At 39.3% G+C, this 23,229-nt stretch overlaps 1 protein-coding gene across 18 annotated transcripts in view; it reads right to left on the reverse strand.

Annotated features, from left to right (window-relative positions):
* Window positions 1-23,010, reverse strand: part of DNM3 (dynamin 3) — a 551,570-nt gene extending 528,560 nt beyond the window's left edge. For all 18 annotated transcript variants that reach the window (XR_013529537.1, XR_013529540.1, XR_013529536.1 and 15 more), the window contains exon 1: window positions 22,691-23,010. Coding sequence is in view for 12 of the 18 variants with exons in the window: in XM_035280126.3 (XP_035136017.1) it covers window positions 22,691-22,851 (161 nt within the window). In the remaining 6 variants the exon portion in view is untranslated. The remainder of the gene's footprint in view (window positions 1-22,690) is intronic.
* Between the last annotated feature and the right edge of the window lie 219 nt (window positions 23,011-23,229).

The raw sequence follows: 23,229 nt of genomic DNA on the forward strand, positions 1-23,229 counted from the left end.
TTTTTGCAAACTATGCATCCAACAAAGGTCTAATATCCAACATCTGTAAGTAACTTAAACGAATTTACAAGAAAAAAACTAAATATGGTGGCTCACGCCTATAATCCCAGCACTTTGGGAGGCTGAGGTGGGTGGATCATGAGGTCAAGAGATTGAGGCCATCCTGGTCAACATGGTGAAACCCCGTCTCTACTAAAAATCCAAAAATTAGCTGGGCATGGTGGCGCGCACCTGTAATCCCAGCTACTTGGGAGGCTGAGGCACGAGAATTGCTTGAACCCAGGAGGCAGAGGTTGCAGTGAGCCGAGATTGCGCCATTGCACTCCAGCCTGGGTAACAAGAGCGAAACTCCGTCTCAAAAAAAAAAAAACTAAATAACTGCATTAAAAAGTGAACAAAGGATGTGAACAGACATGTTTCAAAAGAAGACATATATACAGCCAACAGGCATATGAAAAACAAAAAGCACAACATCACTGATGATCAGAAAAATGGAAGTCAAAAGCACAATGAAGATACTATCTCACACCAGTCAGAATGGCTATTACATAGAAGTCAAAAAATAACAGACGCTGACAAGGATGTGGAGAAATTGTAACATTTATATACTGTTTGTGGAAGTTTAAATTAGTTCAACCATTGCAAAAAGCAGTATGGTGATTCCTCAACCTAAAAACAGAAGTACCATTCAATCCAACAATCTCATTACTGGGTATATACCCAGAGAAATACAATAAATCATTTTACCATAAAGACACAGGCATGTGAATGTTCACTGTAGCACTATTCACAATAGCAAAGTCATGGAATCAACCTAAATGCCCATCATTGACAGAATGGATAAAGAAAATGTGGTACATATATACCATGGACTACTATGCAGCCTTAAAAGAATTAGATCATGTCCTTTGTGGGAACATAGATGGAGCTGGAGACCATTATGCTTAGCAAACTAGTGCAGAAACAGAAAACCAAATACTACCTGTTCTCACTCATTAGTGGGAGCTAAATGATGAGAACTTATAAACACAAAGAAAACAATAGACACTGGGGCCTCCTTGAGGGTGAAGGTTGGGAGGAGAGAGAGGATCAGAAAAAAATAACTGTTACATGCTAGATTTAGTATCTCAGTGAAAAAACAATCTGCACAACAAGCTACCATGATACAAGTTTACCTATATAACAAACCTACACATGAACCCCTGAACCTAAAATAGTAATTATCATTATTATTTTCTTTTTTTCTTGAGAGAGAATCTCATTCTGTCACCCAGGCTGGAGAGCAGTGGCACAATCTCAGCTCACTACAACCTCCACCTCCAGGTTTCAAGTGATCCTGCCTCAGCCTCCAGAGTACCTGGGATTATAGGCTCATGCCATCATGCCTGGCTAATTTTTGTATTTTTAGTAGAGATGGGGTTTTGCCATGGTGGCCAAGCTGGTTTCAAACTTCTGACCTCAGGTGATCCACCCACCTTGGCCTTCCAAAGTGCTGGGATTACAGACATGAGCCCAGCCCCATTTTTCCTTTTAAAAAAATTATTATGGCCAGGTGTGGTGGCTCACACCTATAATCCCAGCCTTCAGGAGGCCAACGTGGGTAGACCACATGAGGTCAAAAGTTTGAGACCAGCCTGGCCAACATGGTGAAACCCGATCTCTACTAAAAATAAAAATAAAAATAAATTAGCCTGGCATAGTAGTGGGTGCCTGTAATCCCAGCTACTCAGGAGGCTGAGGCAGAATTACTTGAATCTGGGAGGCAGAGGTTGCAGTGAGCTCAGATCGTGCCGCTACAGTCCAGCCTGGGCAACAAGAGTGAGACTCCATCTCAAAAAAAAAAGGAAAAAGTGCTCTCTTCCTTTGATCATCAAGAACACTCTGCACCTCTAAAGGTACCCAAATTCTGTCTAAACTTCCATCCCCAATAATAATAATCATAAACAGGTAACTATGTTATCATGTACTCTCCCAAGTACATTACATGTATTAACTAATTTTTACAACCACCACATTAGGAGGGTACTACTGTTGTCCTATTATACAGGTGAGGAAGCTGAGGCACAGGCAGGTAAAGTGATTGCCTTAGATCACAGAATTATTAAGTGGCAGAACTAGGATGTGGACCCAGGGAGTCAGCCTCCACAGAAGACATGTTCTTTACCTCAATACTATGTAAGTTCTGGACTATATTTTAGTCTACACTAGACTCTGTTAAGGGCAAAAACTTTTATTTCCAGCCCAAAACAGTGTCTTTCACAAAGTAGAAACTCAAGTACAGGTTGATTGTTTGAACCCCTTTTAGTCATAAAATATCATGCTCTACTCAAGCTACGCATGTTCTTAAGTAATCAGAAATGGCCACTGCATACACAGAAAAGATGAAAAAAATGAGATGAAAACCTCTGGGAGGAATGGAAAACAAAAGCTGAATGAGCAGAAAGTTCTGACAACCAAGTAGAGATTTTTAAAGGGGAAGGAGGGGTCTGCAGATTATTGAGGACAAAGATATTAAACTTGTCTTTTGAAAGATCAACCTGAGAGCAGCAATGTTTACATGGAATAGATGAATAAGAAATGGAGAGTGAGAGGGCAGGATGCTATCAGAGTTATCCTATGTGCAAGAGGAAGACAGCTGAGACTCTGAGGGTCAGAATGAGAATAAAGAGGAAAAGGTGGACCAAAAAGATGTTTTGAATAAAGAAATTATAATATGTATTAGATATAGGAAGATTTTTTAAATAAAAAAGAAAACTAAATGATGTTTATTTTTGAAGTTTCTAGACTGCTACACCACTAAAAGAAGTTGTGTCAATTAGAAAAGCAGATTTTAAAACTGAGATTTAAGAATAATAATAAATAAATACAAACCAGGCACAGTGGCTCATGCCTGTAATCCCAGCACTTTGGGAAGCCAAAAGAGAATTCTTTGGGAGAATTATTTGAGCCCAGGAGTTCAAGACCAGCCTGAACTACATAGGGAGAGAGAATATGTGTCTACAAAAAAAATTTTTTTTAATTAACTGGGCATTTGGTGTGCACTTGTGGTCCCAGCTACTTGGAAGGCTGAGGTAGGAAGATCTCTTTAATCAGAGAGATCGAGGCTGCAGTGAGCAGTTTTTATGCCTTTGCCCTCCAGCCTGGTAACAGAGCTAGACACTGTCTCAAAAAAAAAAAAAAAAAAAAAAAAAAAAAAAAGAATGCATACAATTTCCCTCTAAAACACCCTTAACCACAACTGCTTTATGGAATTAGTCATTCCAGGAGACAGTCCAGCTTCTTTACATCCATATGCTGACAGGCATGATGATTTTTTTAAAGGCTAGAACAAGGGAAATCTTAACTCTTTTATAAGTCTGTCATTTCTATAGATAGCCTATAGAAAACACACATTTTTTAAAAGCCAGGTTTCTCTCTGACTTCCATCAAGCCAAATCATAGACTGTTTAAAATAAACAAACCAACAACAACAAAAGAAACCTTCAAAGTCCTTTTGCTCAACCTCCCTCCCGACTACCCATGCCAAACAGCCAGCAAGTCATCAATTGCCAGGCTCTTCCTTTAAGGGGATGGAATAGTTACTGCTTCACAGGCAATCCATTCCATTTTTATGTTCTATTGAACAGTCTCCCCTACATTAAGTTTAAGTCTGTCTGCCTGTAATTTTCACCCATTTGTTCTAATTATGTCTTCCGGGGAGATACTGAGTCAATCTAATCCCTCTCCAAGTAACAGCTTCTCAAATATTTAGAGACAGTATCATAAACCCACCAACTATTCTCTGACAATGGCTCTCATAAGAATTGTTAGCCTGGGTATCCTGACAGCACAGTGTGTACCAACCTTGTACCCACATGTACTCTGAACTGGGTCACCGTGCTCTTTGAAGGAGCTGCTGCACACTAGAGCTTCAGACAATTCCTGGCATATAGTGGACTCTCAACATATGATTCTTTGTAAATGACTCAGTGAATGGACAAATTCATCTGCTAATAGAATTTTCAAACACATCCTTTCTTAATTGGTTGTATCATCTACCTACAAACACGTTTATTAATTCTCTCTGTCCTCAAAACTCAAATAATTTCATATAAAGAAAATATAAATTCAGAAACATTCTGGCAGATAGGCAGGTAAATGAAACATCTTACTAAGAAACCTTGATAGGGGAAAGGCATTTACATATGGTATAAATATAATGTATTTTGGAATGTCTGAATTTTTATTACATGTACATATCACTTTTTCAATTAAAAGAAAGCTTTTTAAAAATAATAAAGTTATTTCCATTTTAATTCATCCTAGTAGAATAGTAATGGCACAGTGTCAATTATGTCTTCTCTAATAAAAAAAAAAAGTCCTGCCATTTAAATAGAGAATAATCAAATAAACAACTAGAAGTTATATTCGATTTAAAATAGACCAGAGGCATTCAAAAATTTTGAGAATAGCCCATAGCAAGAAATACATTTTATATTGCAGCCTAGAATGCATATACAAATATGCAACTAATACAAAACTTTCACAAAATAGCACTTATCATAACTACCTTGGATGTAGTCTGATATTTTAGCACTGTCACACACAACCTACTAAACTGATATCATGGCCCACTATTAGGTCACAATCTACAGTTTAAAAAACACTGTTCAGGCCAGGTGTGGTGGCTCATGCCTATAATCCCAGCATTTTGGGAGGCGAAGTCGAGCAAATCACCTGAGGTCAGGAGTTCGAGACCAGCCTGGCCAACATAGCAAAACCCTGCCTCTACTAAAAATATGAAAAATAGCCAGGCAGGATGGTGGACACATGTAGTCCCAGCTATTTGGGAGGCTGAAGCACAAGAATCACTTGAACCTGGGAGGCAGAGGTTGCAGTGAGTCAAGTCACGCCACTCACTGCATTTCAGCCTGGGCGACAGAGCGAGACTCTGTCTCAAAAAAAAAAAAAAAAAAGTAAAAAAAAAACCACTATTCTAATCCAAGCCCACTCTACCACCCTCAACCAATTTATTGATGACAAAGGTATGTGTCAGCTTAGATAAACCGTACAGAGTCACGTAGCTGATTCATTCAGTTAGCTCTTGCTGTATGTCAGCACTGCACTATGGAAAAAAATTAAGTAGACACAGCTCCTGGCTTCATGGAAGCTGAAAGTAGTTGGGAAGATAGATGAGGCAACCAACTGTTCAGTATTCCTGAGCAGTGAAGTATTAACAAGGGCCACCAAGGAGGGACCTCTAAATCAGAGAGAGCTGAGGAACACCAGTGGGTTACAGCAGAGACCAGACTAAACCCAGCCCCAGCTCTCACTGTTCTTGGCATGCTGCCTTCCTTACCTGAGGCACACCTTCAACAAATATGCAGGGACCACCTGCCACAGGGGGTGGGGGTGGGGGGAACCAAATCCACCCCAAACTAACTCACTCACAAATACTCCTAATTCCCACAGCAGTAGAACCTTAAGTGTCTTTTTTCTTCATATGTCCCTACAATCTAGTAGACACTCACAAAAGCATAGCTTCCTCCTCGTCTCCCTATCTTGCTCTGCAAGCAAGGGACTCATGATCCTTCTGCCACTTCCTTTCTTAATTGACTCTGGAGAAAAAAAAGCCCTAAGAGAATATATAACATTTAAAGTACATAATTCAAATCAAGTGCCCCACACACACATTTTACATTACATGTTTTTAGAATTAAATAAACAGGCTAAAGTTTCTTAAGTTGAATTTATAAGGACTTCAATACACAGATTGTTCTACAGGTATTTAGATGATAATGCAGAAATCTCACCAGGCAATGGTTGCTGTCCTGGTAGTAGGACTCAGAAAACCATTAATGCTAGGATCTATAAAAATAATTGCAAGCCTTTGCCCCTTTTTTCAAAATAAGAAGAGAATGGGTCTCAGTTTTATTAACCAGAAAACATAACAGACACACATATACAGGGTTCCAAACCTCCACTAGGTAAGAAACATAAAGGTATTCTTTTACAAAGCTTCAGAGGTATATCTAGTAACTTAAAAATAATATAATTCCAAATAGAACTAGCTATCTAGCTTAGAGCTAAAACTGATGGTTAACAAGTTATGGGAATGTCAATTAAATCAAAATATGAATCTTTCTGCTGGAAAAAAAGAGTGATTGGGTATTATTTCAACATCTACTACAAAAATGTTGGTACTTCGTTTAAGGCCTAATTACACCTTACCTCCTGAACCCTTGGCTGTAGATGTCTTCCTTGGGCTCAGACCATACTCTTGCTAAGTAGTCCTGCTTTGCCAATTAGACTTCCTCAATTGTTTTTCCCCCTTTTATTCCATCTTTGCCTGCAATTTCATCTAACATTTCCCAAAAAAAAAAAAAAAAAAAAGGATATGCTAGGAATGGTTTGCTTTACATCACAGAATCGAATATCTTCCTTAAAATCTATTCTCTAGGAGAAAGCTGAAAATAACGTCAGAAAAAATTGTTTTAAATCTATTATCTGTTATTAATCCTATTTTGTTCATTAATCTCTAGTGTTTACCATGTGACCCCTAGTATGTCACCTAACTTTTTTCCAGCTTAATCTTTTTTTATTTTGAAATTAAAGTAAACAAAACATGTGTTTGCTATCTTCTCAAAGAAATTTGAAAGATTAATGAAATTATAAATAAAAAAACTGTTTTGGAACTCTTGGAAGAGAAGAGCACACAAACTGGGTTTACTTCATATATATTAGTTTAAAAAAAAAGCAAAACACTGTGATAATGCATTTAATGAACGTGGGTAATGCTTTCTTTAAAGAAGGCTCAAATATATTCTGTTAGCCAGATCTACAAGTAAGTATTTTGCTGCCACTGTAATTTTCCAACATTCACAAAAAGAATTTGTAAATAAAGCGAGAGAGACGCAGAAGCCAGGTGGTCTCCACAATTCCAAATGAGGTACCAGGTTCATTTTGTGGGTCTGGTTGGACAGTGGGTTTAAACCAAATAGGACAAGTTGAGGCAAGGCGGGCACTGCCCCACCCAGGAGGTGCATGCCACCAACCAGAAGACTAGGGGATCTTCCCCTCTGGGATGTTGGTTCGGATACAGCACTCCACCCAAGCCCTCTACAACCCACAGAACAGGAGATCTTTGCCGGGCTGAAAAGCCTCAGTGAGCTGCCTGAACAGGGCAGAACAGCAACTTTGGTGGCACCGGGGCTGTCAGCATAGATTTAGGTGGAAGTACCGGCTATAGGTGGAAGTACTGGCTAACTCAAAAGCCAAAAAGCAGGCTGGATGGAGCCACCCAGCCCCCAGAAAGAAGGGGAACTGAAAACAGGTAAACAGCCCATACAGCAGGATGGGTGCCCCCTGCACAAAGCTAAAAAATTCTCACTCCAGAGTTTCACACCCAGAACATCAGTTAGAGAGTGGCCAGGAATGATTGAGCTTGGCGGGGGAAGGGAAGCCGCCATTGCAGAAGTCGGCCTAATCTTTCTGAGTAAATAAAAGATGCAGCAGCTCCACTGAATCCATGGCAGCCCATCAGAGCCTCTGCAGGCAAAGGAAAGGCCACCTCCCTCAAGCAGCTACCTGAGCTCAAAACCATATAAATCCAAGCAGATGGGAAGAAACCAGCACAAGAAGAATGAAACCATCAAAAACCAGAATGTTTCTCCCTCGCTATCAGATCACAACTCCTCATCAGCAAGGAAACAAAGCTGGATGGAGAATGAATTTGACGAACTGACAGAAGCAGGCTTCAGAAGCTGGGTAATAACAAACTTCTCTGAGTTAAAGGAACATGTTCTACCCCAATGCGAAGAAACTAAAAACCTTGAAAAATGGTTAGAATGAATGCTAACTAGAATAACCAGCTTAGAGAAGAACATAAATGATTTGATGGAGCTGAAAAACACAGCAGAAGAACTTCGCAAAGCATACACAAGTTTCAATAGCCAAATAGATCAAACAGAAAAAAGGATATTAGAGATTGAAGATCAACTCAATGAAATAAAACGAGAAGGCAAGAAAAGAGAACAAAGAGTGAAAAGAAATGAACAAAGCCTCCAAGAAATATGGGATTATGTGGAAAGACCTAATCTATGCTTGATCGGTTTACTGGAAGATGAAGGGGAGAATGAATCCAAGCTGGAAAACGCTCTTCAGGATATTATCCAGGAGAACATCCCCAACACAGCAAGGCAGGCCAACTTTCAAATGCAGAAAATATAGAGACTACCACAACAATACTCTTCTAGAATAGCAACCCCAAGTCACATAATCGTCAGATTCACCAGGGTTGAAATGAAGGAAAAAATACTAAGGGCAGCCAGAGAGAAAGGTTGGGTCACCCACAAAGGGAAGCACATCAGACTCACAGGGCATCTCTTGGCAGAAACCCTACAAGCCAGAAGAGAGTGGGGGCCAATATCCAACATCCTTAAAGAAAAGAACTTTCAACCCAGAATTTCATATCCAGCCAAACTAAGTTTCATAAGTGATGGAGAAATAAAATCCTTTAGAGACAAGCAATTGCTGAGAGATTTTGTCACTACCAGACATGCCCCCCACAAGAGCTCCTGAAGGAAGCACTAAACACAAAAAGGAAAAACTAGTACCAGCCACTGCAAAAAAGAACCAAATGGTAAAAACCAACAACACAATGAAGAAATTAGGCCAACCAAAGGGCAAAACAACCAACCAGTAATAAAATGGCAGGATCAAATTCACAGATAACAATATTAACCTTAAATGTAAATGGGCTAAATGCCCCAATCAAAAGACACAGACAGGCAAATTGGATAAAAAGCCAAGAACCAACGGTGTGCTGTATTCAGGAGATCCATCTCACATGCAAAGACACATATAGACTCAAAATAAAGGGATGGAAGAAGATTTACCAAGAAAATGGCAAGTAAAGAAAAGCAGGGGTGGCAATCCTAGTCTCTGATAAAATGGACTTTAAACCAACAAAAATCAAAAGAGACAAAGAAGGGCACTATATAATGGGGAAAGGATCAATACAACAAGAAGAGCTAACTATTCTAAATATATATGCACCCAATACAGGAGCACCAGGATAAATAAAGCAAGTCCTTAACGACCTACAAAGAGACTTAGACTTCCACACAATAATAGTGGGAGACTTTAATACTCCACTGACAATATTGGACAGATCAACGAGACAGAAAGTCAACAAGGATATCCAGGACTTGAACACAGATCTGGACCAAGTGGACGTAATAGACATCTCCAGAATCTCCACCCCAAATACACAGAATATTCATTCTTCTCAGCACCACATTGCACATACTCTAAAATTGACCACATAATTGGAAGTAAATCACTCCTCAGCAAATGCAAAAAAACAGAAATCATAAGTCTCTCAGACCACCATGTAATCAAATTAGAACTCAGGATTAAAAACTAACTCAAAACCGCACAACTTCATGGAAACTGAACAACTGGGTCCTGAATGTCAACCAGATAAACAATGAAATGAAGACAGAAATAAAGATATTCTTTGAAACCAACAAGAGCAAAGAAACGATGTACCAGAATCTCTGGGACACATTAAAGCAGTGTCTAGAGGGAAATTCGTAGCAGTAAGTGCCCACATGAGGAGCAAGGAAAGGTCTAAAATCGACACCCTATCATCAAAATTGAAAGAGTTAGAGAAGCAAGATCAAAAAAACTCAAAACCTAGCAGAAGACAAGACATAACTAAGATCAAAGCAGAACTGAAGGAGATAGAGACAAAATAAAACCCTTCAAATAATCAACAAATCCAGGAGCTGATATTTTGAAAAGATCAACAAAACAGATAGACTGCTACCCAGACTAATAAAAAAGAAAAGAGAGAAGAATCAAATAGATGCAATAAAAAATAACAAAGGGGACATCACCACCAATTCCACAGAAATACAAACTACCATTAGAGATTACTACAAACAACTCTATGCACACAAACCAGTAAATCTGGAAGAAATGGATAAATTCCTGGACACTTGCACTCTCCCAAGACTAAACCAGGAAGAAGTTGAAACCCTGAATAGACCAATAACAAGGGCTGAAGTTGAGGCAGCAATTAACAGCCTATCAACCAAAAAAAGCCAAGGTCTAGATGGGTTTACAGCTGAATTCTACCAGACACACAAAGAGAAGCTGGTACCATTCCTTCTGAAACTATTTCAAATAATACAAAAAAAAGGGAATCCTCCCCAACTCATTTTATGAGCCCAACATCATCCTAATACCAAAACCAAGCAGAAACGCAACACAAAAAGAAAACTTCAGGCCAATATCCGTGATGAACATCAATACAAAAATCTTGAATAAAATACTAGCAAACAGAATGCAATAGCAAATCAAAAAGCTTATTCATCATGATCAAGTAGGCTTCATCCCAGGGATGCAAGGCTGGTTCAACATACACAAGTCTATAAACGTAATCCATCACATAAACAGAACCAAAAATAAAAACCACATACTTATTTCAATAGATGCAGAGAAGGCCTTCAATAAAATTCAACAGCCCTTTATGCTAAAAATCCTCAATAAACTAGGTATCGATGGAACATATCACAAAATAATAAAAGCTATTTATGACAAACCCACAGCCAATATCATACTGAACAGGCAAAAACTGGAAGCATCCCCTTTGAAATCTGGTACTAGACAAGGATGCCCTCTCTCGCCACTCCTATTTAATATAGTATTGGAAGTTCTAACAAGAGCGATCAGGCAAGAAAAAGAAATAAAGCGTATTCAATTAGGAAAAGAGTTAGCCAAATTGTCTCTATTTGCAGATGACATGATTATATATTTAGAAGACCCCGTCGTCTCAGCCCAAAATCTCCTGAAACTGATAAGCAACTTCAGCAAAGCCTCAGGATACAAAATCAACGTGCATAAATCACAAGCATTCTATACACAATAACAGACAAACAGAGAGCCAAATTAAAAGTGAACTCCTATTCACAATTGCTACAAAAGAAAATAAAATACCTAGGAATACCACTAACACATGATGTAAAGGACCTCTTCAAGGAGAACTACAAACCACTGCTCAAGGAAATAAAAGAGGACACAAACAGATGGAAAAACTTTCCATGCTCTTGGTTGGGAAGAATCAACATCATGAAATGGCCATACTACCCAAAGTAATTTATAGATTCAATGCTATCCCCATCAAACTAACAATGATCTTCTTCACAGAACTGGAAAAAAACCACTTCAAACTTTGTAGGAACCAATAGAGAGCCCGCATAGCCAAAACAATCCAAAAAGAACAAAGCTGGAGGTATCATGCTGCCTGACTTCAAACTACACTACAAGGCCACAGTAATCAAAACAGCATTGTACTGGTACCAAAACAAAGACATAGACCAATGGAACAGAACAGAGGCCTCAGAAGCAACACCAAACATCTATAATCATCTGATCTTTGACAAACCAGACAAAAACAAGCAATGGGAAAAGGATTCCCTGTTTAATAAATGGTGTTGGGAAAACTGGCTCACAATGTTCAGAAAGCAGAAACTGGATTCCTTCTTGACACCTTACACTAAAATTAACTCCAGATGGATTAAAGATCTAAACATAAGACCTAACACCATAAAAACCCTAGAAGAAAACCTAGGCAAAACCATTCAGGACATAGGCATAGGCAAGGACTTCATGACTAAAACACCAAAAGCAATGGCAACAAAAGCCAAAATAGACAAACGGGACCTAAGTAAACTCCAGAGCTTCTGTACATCAAAGGAAACAATCATTAGAGCAAACTGGCAACCAATGGAATGGGAAAAAACTTTTTGCAATATACCTATCTGACAAAGGGCTAATATCCAGAATCTAAAAAGAACTAAAACAGATTTACAAGAAAAAAAACAAACCTATTCAAAAGTGGGTGAAAGATATGAACAGACACTATTCAAAAGAAGACATTTATGAGGCCAACAAATATATGAAAAAATGCTCATCATCCCTGGTCAGGAGAGAAATGCAAATCAAAACCACACTGAGATACCATCTCATGCCAGTTAGAATGGCGATCATTAAAAAATCAGGAGACAACAGATGCTGGAGAGGATATAGAGAAATAGGAACACTTTTACACTGTTGGTGGAGTGGAAATTAGTTCAACCATTGTGGAAGACAGTGTGGCAATTCCTCAAGTACCTAGAACTAGAAATACCATTTGACCCAGCAATCCCATTACCGGGTATATACTCAAAGAATTATAAAACATTCAACTATAAAGACACATGCACAGGTATGTTCATAGTGGCACTGTTTACAATAGCAAAGACCTGAAACCAACCCAAATGTCCATCAATGACAGACTGGATAAAGAAAATGTGGCACATATACACCACAGAATACTACACAGCCATAAAAAACGATAGGGACATGGATGAATCTGGAAACCATCATTCTCAGCAAACTGACACGAGAACAGAAAACCAAACACCACATGTTCTCACTCATAGGCGAGTGTTGAACAGTTAGAACATGTGGACACAGGGAGGGGAACATCACATACTGAGGTCAGTTGTGGGGGGCTAGGGGAGGGACTGTGGGGGGTGGGGAGAAATACCTGATATAGGTGATGGGGGGATGAAGACAGCAAACCACCTTGTCATGTGTGCACCTATGCAACAATCCTGCTTGATCTACACATGTATCCCAGAATCTAAATTATAATTTAAAAAAAAAAAAGAGGGTACGATCCAAGATGGCCGATCGCTAACATCCCGGGAGTGCAGCACTCAGGGAAGGCGCGGAGAACTAGAGGATGCCACACTTTCAGACAAATTCTGGTCGCTCACGGAGCAGAAGATCCCCCAGTGGAGGAATCACACGGGTCGCCAGCGCGACTTTCGTGACCCGGGCAGCGGTTCCGCCAGCATGTCAGCGCGGCAGCGCTCGGCGCAGAGTAAACAGGACCGCTTCCCCTTCTGACTGAGGTTTGGAGCCCCGGGAAGGCAGAGTCGCCTACTACCAACACAAGAAGGAAGCCCGACAGGAGAATCCTGGGCAGAAAAGCACCATCCTTTTTAACGCCGCTGCTCTGGCCTTGGGAACTAACAACCTGGACGCCCACTCAAGAGACCTAATCTGAAAGTTGGTAATTTCAAAGACGACAGAAGGATAAATTTACAATGACGGGAAGAAACCAGCGTAAAAAAGCTGAGAATACTCAAAGTCAGAACGCCTCTCCCTCTAAAGATGATCACAGCTCCACATCAACAATGGAACAAGGCTTGATGGAGAACGAGCGCCTCCTGATGACAGAATCACTCTTCAAGGAATGGATAATAACAAACTTCAGTGAGTTAAAAGAACATGTTGTAGCCCAACGTAAAGAAACTAGGAACTTTGAAAAAAGGTTTGATGAAATCCTATTGAGAATAGACAACTTAGAGAGGAGTATGAGTGAATTAATGGAACTGAAGAATACAATACAGGAACTCCGAGAAGTATGCACAGGTTTAAACACTCGAATTGTTCAAGCAGAAGAAGGGATATCAGAGGTCAAAGTCCAACTTAATCAAATAAAACGTGAAGAAAAGATTAGAGAAAAAAGGATAAAAAGGAATGAGCAAAGTCTCCAAGAAATGTGGGACTAGGTGAAAAGACCAAATTTACGTTTGATAGGTGTACCTGAATGCGGCGGAGAGAATGAATCCAAGCTGGAAAATACCCTTCAGGATATTATTCAGGAAAATTTTCCTAAACTAGCAAAGCAGGTCAACATTCAACCCCAGGTAATACAGAGAACACCACAAAGATATTCCTCAAGAAGAGCAACCCCAAGGCACATAATCATTAGATTCACCAGGGTTGAAACGAAGGAGAAAATACTAAGGGCAGCCAGAGAGAAAGGTCAGATTACCCACAAAGGCAAGCCTATCAGACTTACAGCAGATCTCTCAGCAGAAACTCTACAAGCCAGAAGAGAGTGGGGGCCAATATTCAACATCCTCAAAGAACAGAACCGTCAGCCCAGAATTTCATATCCAGCCAAACTAAGCTTCACAACTGAAGGAAAAATAAAACCTTTTATGAACAAGCAAGAACTCAGAGATTTTATTACCACCAGGCCTGCTTTACAAGAGCTTCTGAAAGAAGCATTACACACAGAAAGAAACAACCAGTATTAGCCTATCTAAAAATACACCAAAAAGTAAAGAGCACCAACATAAAGAAGAATTTACACCAACAAATGGATAAAACAGCCAGTCAACATCAAATGGCATTTACCCTAAATATAAATTGACTAAATCCCCCAATCAAAAGACACAGCCAAAACCCAATGGCATGTTACATCCAGACCTGTTTCACATGCAAGGATACACAAAGACTCAAAACAAAGGGATGGAGAAAGATTTACCAACCAAATGGAGAGCAAAAATAAATAATAAATAAATAAAAAGCAGGAGTTGCAATTCTCGTATCGGATAAAATAGATTTTGAAGCAACAAAGATATAGTGGTAAAAGGATCAATGCAACAACAAGAGCTAACGATCCTAACACCCAGATACGAGAATTAGATTCAATGGGACAGAAAGTTAATAAGGATATCAAGGACTCGAACTCAGATCCAGAACAAGTAAACTTAATAAATGTTTATAGAGCTCCCCACTTCAAATACACAAAATATATATTCTTGTCAATACCACATCACACCTACCCATAAGTTTAAATGAAACATTGATTGGCCATTATTAATACCCAATTTTTTTCAAAATAAAGCAATATTTCCATTTACTCTCCCTCTTTCTCTTCCTCTTTCTTCCTCTCCTTTACTTATTTTTTTTTCTTTCCTTCTCTCAAAAAAAAAAAAAATCAACTTGTAAACCTCTAGATCCAGGTCGGCAATGTCTCTCTCATTGCTTGATTTCCTTCCTTCCCTTCCCTCCCTACCCGCTTCCCCGCTTCCTCCCTTCCTTCCTTCCTTCATCCCTTCCTTCCTCCCTACCGTCCTTCTTCCCTTCCTTCCTTCTTCCCTCCCCCCAAAAAAAAATTAAAAAATAAAAAAAAAAGAATTTGTAAATTCACATTACCATCTGCCTCAACTTACTTTTGTTTTTAAAATACTTAGAATATGTCTACTCCAAATAAAAGATTTAAATTAAGAGCAATCACTTATTGAATCAATTACTGAACACATACTGTGGGCCAGGCACTTGATACCATCTTACTCAGAACTCACACACAGATTAAAGATGAAGTCTGCAATCCCTATTTTGCAAATAAGGAAACTATGGCCAAGTGAGGCTAGATTCCATAATGAGGAGCTATGCTACCAGTAAGAGTAAAAGGCAGGACTCAAGAACAGCTAGCAAAGCCTGCACTCCATCACCACACTGTTATGACTCCTCTTCAAATATTCACTTCTGGGGGATCTAAAAAAACAAGCACCATAAACAAATTTAGTCACCCATCAAATTACTTATTAAATACATTAGTCTTTCAATTCCAAGCCACTGAAAGGATAAAAACTTTGGTCCTTCAGAAGCCCTAGCTACTGCTATCATGTATGTATATACTATTCATGGGTATATCATGACCTTGAAGTAGTGGTAAATAAAAATGACACACTGTCACAAAGCACTGAGGTACATTTCAAATCCTTGGAAACAGAGGACTTGCAGCAGGGATATTAGAGAAAAACAAGATCTAAAGCAATTTTGTATCATTCATATAATTCAGGAATTAAATGTATCATCATTTTCCTCAACAAGTGCTCTGTTTTTATTATCAATAAACACTACAGACTTAATGCAATATTAATGCTTGTTGAAAAATTAAATAATTTCTATAACATTAATGGACCTCAATGTCACTCAATGCACTCTAAGAATGCAAATACACACACAAAAAGAATAGAAAACGGGCAAACTGAAGGATGCAGTTTTGCTACACAAATACATCTTTATTTCACCTAAAAGTTCACCTATTTGTTTAACCTTTCCATTTATGTTATTTATTTACATACAACTTTTCAGAAGCTTGTGTTGGTTTAGGCAAAGCCTGCTGATGACCATCTTAGGCATATCTTTCTAGCTACTGCCTACCTGGTAGATAAATATTAATAATGTGCAAAAACAGCCAATGTCTTATTTAGTCTTTTTCTGGGTCCATCTATTCCCTAAAAGTCACACTTCACTCATGAGTATACTATTTCAATCAAATTAACTTGCCTAAGTCTGAGAAAAATTCTGCTCCCTGTCTCCACTATTCTGTAGGGGAAAAAAAGTAATAAAATGCAGTGTCACTTCTGGTCAACTATCAGAAAGAGTAATAGAAGAGAAAAGGCTGGCCCTATACAAAGGGATGGGAAAAGGAGGAGGCAGGGTAAGGGTTGGAGGGAGGCACTCTAAAACAATAAGAGGAGGAAGAGGAGATGATGAACTGGTGCAGGCCTCGGAGTTCTGAACACCAAGTTCCAAACCCAGCTCTGACTTCTTCTGACCTTGGGCAAATCTCTTGGTTTCTCTGTATCCTACTGTGGCACCAGGAAGATATAGAAAAAAGCCAGAGGAAAGCTTCTTATAGTAATGTCAAATGCCAGTCCTTGCTACTAATAAAGGAAAAAAAGCTAAGCTACTTCATGACCACACACACACACACACAGAGTAATTAATATGGTATTAATGAACTCTCTAATTTGTTAGAAATAATTTTTAATTCATGAAATACAAATCATTTAGTGTCAACTCCTTTACCCTCTTCCATTCTAAACAATTCATTCCATTTTCAGGTTTGCCTTCAGAACATTTTCCCTGACATTTGTATCTTCAACTTACTCTACTATATTAACTAAATGACTTATTCTTTAAAAGGAAAATAGAATTCACCTCCCTTAAGTATTAGTGCCTTTGAGGTCCTTATAAAATAGTTGATCTGATCCATCCCACTCTCAATTAACCTTCACTGCATCCAGTTATATTTTTAATCTCTCCAACCTCTTTTCTTTTTCCTGCTGCTTTTCTCTAGGGCCCTCTCCAATATACAGTATCTCTTTGTGATAAAGTCACAGTCTAAATTCAATGCCTTGTTGTCAACTCAGATACTGAGACACAGATCACCACCTCCCTGCTTTGACATAGATACTTCAGTACATGCAGGCTTGAGCTAAAATGATACTGGCTGCCAGATGACACTGGAAACTCATATTGCTACTTTCCACTTATATTCAGTTCAATTTCAGAACTGTAGTTTTTTAGGAATTTTTGTAAAAATAAATTGACATACTATAATTTTTTTTCCTGATTAGTTTGCGTTAAATCTGACTAACCTCGTTTTACTTATTCATTTGAAAATTGTCTCATACTTTATCCTGTCAGTTCTCTTTTTATACCTAGATCAGCTTCTATGTATTCATATTTTCTTGCATATTCTTACCCGGTATAATTAGAACTCAATAAATACATATTCATTGGTTTTATGTGGCCATATTTCTCAAGAGTTCCAGTAGGAGTCATACTAAATCCCAGCTTGGCTACTTACTAGCCAAATGATCCTGGATGAATGACTTGTCTCTCCAACCTTGAATATTCTCCCCTACTGACATGGGAATATGGAAAAGGGTAAGGAATAGAAGGTATGAAAGGTGTATAGCAGATCCATGTCTGCCACCCCATAGTGGCTAAGCAAATGTTGGCCCCCTTCTTCCCTCTACTTTATAAAATGTGTTTAGTATAAAACAATCCATAAGAATTTTTAAATCAATGCAGAGAATGTGAGAAATTGCAAAGCAAACTTGGACTTGGATAAATTGCAAAACTTTGGCCATACAGAAAATTAAATTGGATCATTCTATAAAATTATTAGCTTGGGAATCTCTTGACTTGGCTCTCGTAGCAGAGAAAAAACATAATCTCTTTCCAGATTCTTGAAGTCCCTCTAAAATAAATCACAATAATAAATAAAACTTTATAATTTAACTTCACTTATTAGCCATAGCAAAAGGTACCACCTAAGAAGAATACCTAACACACTAAATGTATGTTCCATTGATAGAGAACCTAATAGCATACTCTCTAACCCAGCTGAATATTAAGTTTCCATTCCTCCAAAGTTCTGGGTAACTGCCCAACAACCCCATTCTTAAATAAGTTAAATCAAGTGCATTTTTGGATAACTGTTAATCATAAGGAAGTTCTAAAACAGAAATATCCTATCCAGTTCCGTTCTCTTAGTTATATTGCTTCTCGACATTATTAATAAAAAAGAATTCACTTGATGGTGGTAATTAAATACCAGCAACTGTGAATTTGTGATAACCTAAAAGTATATTATATAATGTTAATTCAGCAAAAATATTTTTGAGATTTTAAGTTCTACCAATTCACTGCTGGATGAAGAAAAGTTCATGTTTTTGACACTTTATTTATAGACCCTTGGGAACTATAAAGTATGATTCTCAAAATGATGACATTTTAATTGTTAGTACCATTTACCTAATAACCTTAATACTTAGAAGCAATTTCTTGAAAAATATCAGCATAATCACTTTTTAAAAATCTTTTATTTCATCCCCATTTATCACAAAACTTTTTGTATTTGTACAGAATTGAAAGTCTATTTACTACTCAGCCTAGAATAAAATAATGTGGGCTCTTCTACTATATAATAAGCATTGAAAAACTAATGTTTCTAACAACCATATCATTTTAAAACATCTGTGTATTAGCAACTAGTACAGTTTTCACTTAACACCTCTATAAACGACTTATATGCACTCTAAAAACCAAATAAACTTAAATAGACAATCCAATTACATGTTAAAACTCTCTTCAAAAATGTCTAATATAGCAAAGAAAAATACTTAACTTTTAATAAATGTTGCTTCTGCCTACGGGATCACCTCAATTCTTCTGTGAAATGAGGTGAGGTAAACATATATAAATAAATATTAATAAAATCATTAACATAGTAGCTTCTTGTTTATTTAATTTTATTATTATTATTTAAGACAGAGTCTTGCTCTGTCAATGATGCTAGAGTACAGTGGTACAATCACAGCTCTCTGCAGCCTTGAACTCTTGGACTCAAGTGATCCGCCTACCTCAGCCTCCCAAGTAGTTAGTACTACAGGCATGCTCCACCACATCTGGCTAATTTTTGTTGTTGTTGTTTTTTCATAGAGACAAGATCTCACTATGTTGCCCAGACTGGTCTCAAACTCCTGGACTCAAGCAATCCTCCTACCTTGGCCTCCCAAAATACTGGGGTTACAGACATGAGCACTGTGCCTACCCAGCTTCTTATTAATATAGGTAGCATTTATATAGAGAGCAAGAAAGAAGTTAAAAATATTTATCAGAGGAAATCGTAAACCTCAATATGGAGGATGCAATATAGCAGAGAAGTTCTAGAGCATGGGTTATGGTGATCAACACCTCTAGTTGAATCTCAGCTCCACTGTTTTTATATTAAATTCCATTTTCCTTGAGTGAGTTACTCAAACTCTCTAAATCTTAATTTTCTCTTCTATAAAATGGAAATCATAAGAGTACCTACCTCTTCGGGGTTTTATGAGGATTAAATGAGATTATACATATAAAAGCACCCAGAATAGCACCTAACACAAATGTTAACCATTATTATCATCACCACTGCACTATAAATAGATGTATGTGTATAATGAAAATACTTAAACAAATTCAATTCTTCTGTGTACAAACCAGACCAATAGGCAGACCCAAGCCAGCTAGTAAACCCCTCTGTTCAGCTTATAGGTCTCAGCATCTATTCATTAGATCTTAAGCTGCCTCTCATTGCCAGCATATATCTCATCCTGCACAACCAAAAGAACAATCTGGTTACTCATGCTATATCACATTAATATGCAAGTTCATCACTTCAGCAGGAAAATCACAAACAAGTGGTTCATTCATGACTCATTTTATTCATAACAATCTCAAACCTGTCACCCAAAAATCAGTTTTTATAGCTACCCTTAAATGAAGTAAACATATTCACATCCAAATTCATTCATTGGTATCAAAAAAAGATCTCAATGTATACATACTATCTGAGAGAAAATATGGTTAGCCCACCAAATGAGGATTGCTGAGAAAATGCATCATTATTTTGAAGAGAAGAAGCTTAAGTCAAGAGCAAACACAATGAATTTACACAAGTGATGACCCTTGGTTTTTATGGCTGCATTCAATAACTGCACATTAGATCAGAGGCTTAAAATGAAAACAGTTCCATGTAAAAGAGGAAAGTGCATCCTTAGGAAAGAACCTTATCTTTTTTGCAAAATTCCTAGATAAGAACAAGAAAACACTAAGATGTTATATTGGAAAATGGATACAATTTTTTCAGTTTGGCCGAATATCTTACCAAAATAGAAAACTCCATTTTCCCTAAAGGTTGGTTTATAATTGGAAATTGGATTCCTTAATGATTCAATGACCGAATATTTTATTAAACTCAATGACCTTTCTAAATAAATTTTCTCCTTAATATATAAGCTCTGCTAGGCAGGTGTCATCTCTACATATAATACAGACTTTACATATGGCTTAAATGACCTTTTTCCTCTATGTTCATCCTTTGATTTGACATCCTAGCAGTTAATTAGTGGTACAACTTTTTAATGTACAACAAATTACTAATGTATTCTCGTGTCTGATTTTTATCCTTATAATGTCCCTATTTGTTATTCCATCTTGAAAAATATCCAAGCTTGAATATTCTACTCTTCCATATTTCTGTTTTCAAATTATCATTTCAAAAGAACATAGCTAGTAAGGGGAAATGTGTACGATTTTATTATAACATTAGGAAAAATGTTAGAATTTCAAAACCTAGAAAATAGAATTATGATATGTGCATACAACTGGCATTAAAAGCTCTGACCACAAACAATGCATTTACATATAATATAGGCTCATCCAAGTAAATATATGGAAGATGTATAAAAATATGGTAATTTCATTTGAAATACCTACAATTTTAATCTTTAAGTATTTTGTTTAAGAAAACAAAAAATTCAATAACTTTTAAAGTGTCATGACAAAATGCCCTGGCATTTGGAAAACCAAAAATATATTATCAAAACTCACTCTTTGGATGCCCCTTTAAATCTAGTAAATTTCATTGGCAACAAAGAAAGTAACTGTTATGTTTGAAATAACACATTTATCCATCACTTCACCACAAGTCTAAGATGACATAGGCAAAATGCTTTACCTTCACTTTGCTCATTAATCAAAAAAATGATAAAAATGAGGTTTAGTGATTAAGTGAATTACTCAAGGATACAAGCCAATTGTCAGTAATTTTACTTTATTAGGTTGCTTATCTTTCTAGTTCATACAGGAAAAATAGTATCACCTGAGAGATGGAACACCATTTGAGAGAAAAGAATATGTACTTTATGAACACTAACATTTCCAAAGGAAATGTGGGAATATCCAGCTCTAAATTTTACACATCACCAAGCACTAACAAAAAAAAGAAAAAAGGAACAGGAACAGGAACCTTCTGCATTCCAAGTCACAAATGAGCCAAATAAAAAGAATAAAGTACAATCTCGCCAGCAATTTTTCTTGGCTACTGTACATTTCTACCTGATTTTCTACTACCAGGAAACAAATTTCACCTTTCATAACCCTTTCAAATGGGCTTTTCTGAGCAAATGTCTGCACTCTTCAGGCAAGGCCATTAAGGTAACTTAATCCCTCATGAATTGCTCAGTGGAAGAAATGCTGATTCCCAATTCAAAATTTAATTCCTTCGCTGTTTCTGTATCAAAAGTCATGAGGAAAACCACAGCTACAATTTAGATTCAGAATATTATCTCGAAGGCTAGCAAGACAAATAAGAGCTTAGAGAACGGAAAATGATGCTGGGGGAGGGGGCGCGGAGAGAGTGCGAGAAAGATGCTGGTCAGTTCCGAGATGATGCAGGAATGACATGGCACCTGGACAACACAAGTCCACGTCCACCCCCTGCCAAGTCTGTGCCTCGGGCTCTCTCGCAGTTGCCTGGAGCTGTGAATAGGTGCACACGCAAAAACACCACCTTTTATTCTTCGACTCTCGGGGAGGAGAATGGTGGGGAAGCGTCTGTGGAAAAAGCTTCACCACAACAAACGACGTCTTTCTCCTCGCACCCCGCCTCCCCAGCTAGGGGCAGGCGAAGACCGTCTAGAACAGTAGACAGCTGAGAGGAACAAGAGCCCAGGGGAGAAGGAAAGCATCTCCACCTAGGGGAGGGGGCTCGGGGGATAAAGCCCCACAGCCTCACAGCAAGCCTCGCGGAGGGCGGCAGGGAAAGGAGGGGAGTGTTGAGCCGGGAAAACAGGAGAGGGGACTGGGAAGCGTTGGCACGCTACGCAGGCAGGCTGCCCGGGGCTGGCGCGCACCGAGGGGATGGGGGTCCATCTCGGGGCGGACCCCTCCCCCGACTCCTAAACTGGAGGACCCGGAGGAAATGGCTTTGTATAGCAGGATGAAAGGCAGGCAGGAGGGCCACCAGCCGAGGGAAGGGGGGCGGGGTGGTAGGGGAAGGAGGATGCCCGGAGCTGGAGGACCCCGCCCGCCCCACGGACACCGTCACTCTGCCTCTCATTCCACCGCAGCCCCTGGTCCACCCTCTGGCTCCCGCTTCCAGTCCACTTTCCAACGGCCCGGAGCGGGGTCGCCCCCCGCCGCACCCCTATTCCGCGCCCTGCACGCTCACCTGCCCACGAAGTTCTCGAGCACGGAGCTCTTGCCGGCGCTCTGACCGCCCACCACAGCGATCTGCGGCAGCTCCAGCAGGCAGCTCTGTCCCAGGGCCGAAAAGGCGTCCTGCAGACGGTTCACCAGTGGGATCAGCTCCTCCATCTCCCGGTTCCCCATCTTGCCCGAGCGGCCGGCGGCCAGCTGGTCCCTGCTTGCCTCTACGACCTGGCCGGGAGTCGGGGCCGCGCTGCCCTGACTGCGGCTGGTGCGCCGAGCTCAGCTCGCCGGGTCCTGGCGCAGACGTCGGAGCCCGCCGCCAGCCCGCCGCTCGGCTCTGACAGCTAACGGCCCGCAGCGCGCCTGCGCGGGCGTCCAGGGGCGTGGCCTGGCTCCACGACGCCCCGCCCCGTGGCTGCCCCGCCCCGGGTTTCCCAGCCCACCACCCGCCCCGCGCGCACGGCCTCCCAGCTGCCGCCAGAAGACACCGCCTCTGCCTTCTGTGGCCAAGGCTCAGAGGCCAAGTTACAGCGCCGGGTCAAGGAATGGCATGAAGTC

The sequence above is a fragment of the Callithrix jacchus genome, chromosome 18 (assembly GCF_049354715.1).
Source record: "Callithrix jacchus isolate 240 chromosome 18, calJac240_pri, whole genome shotgun sequence".
Lineage (NCBI taxonomy): Eukaryota > Metazoa > Chordata > Mammalia > Primates > Cebidae > Callithrix > Callithrix jacchus.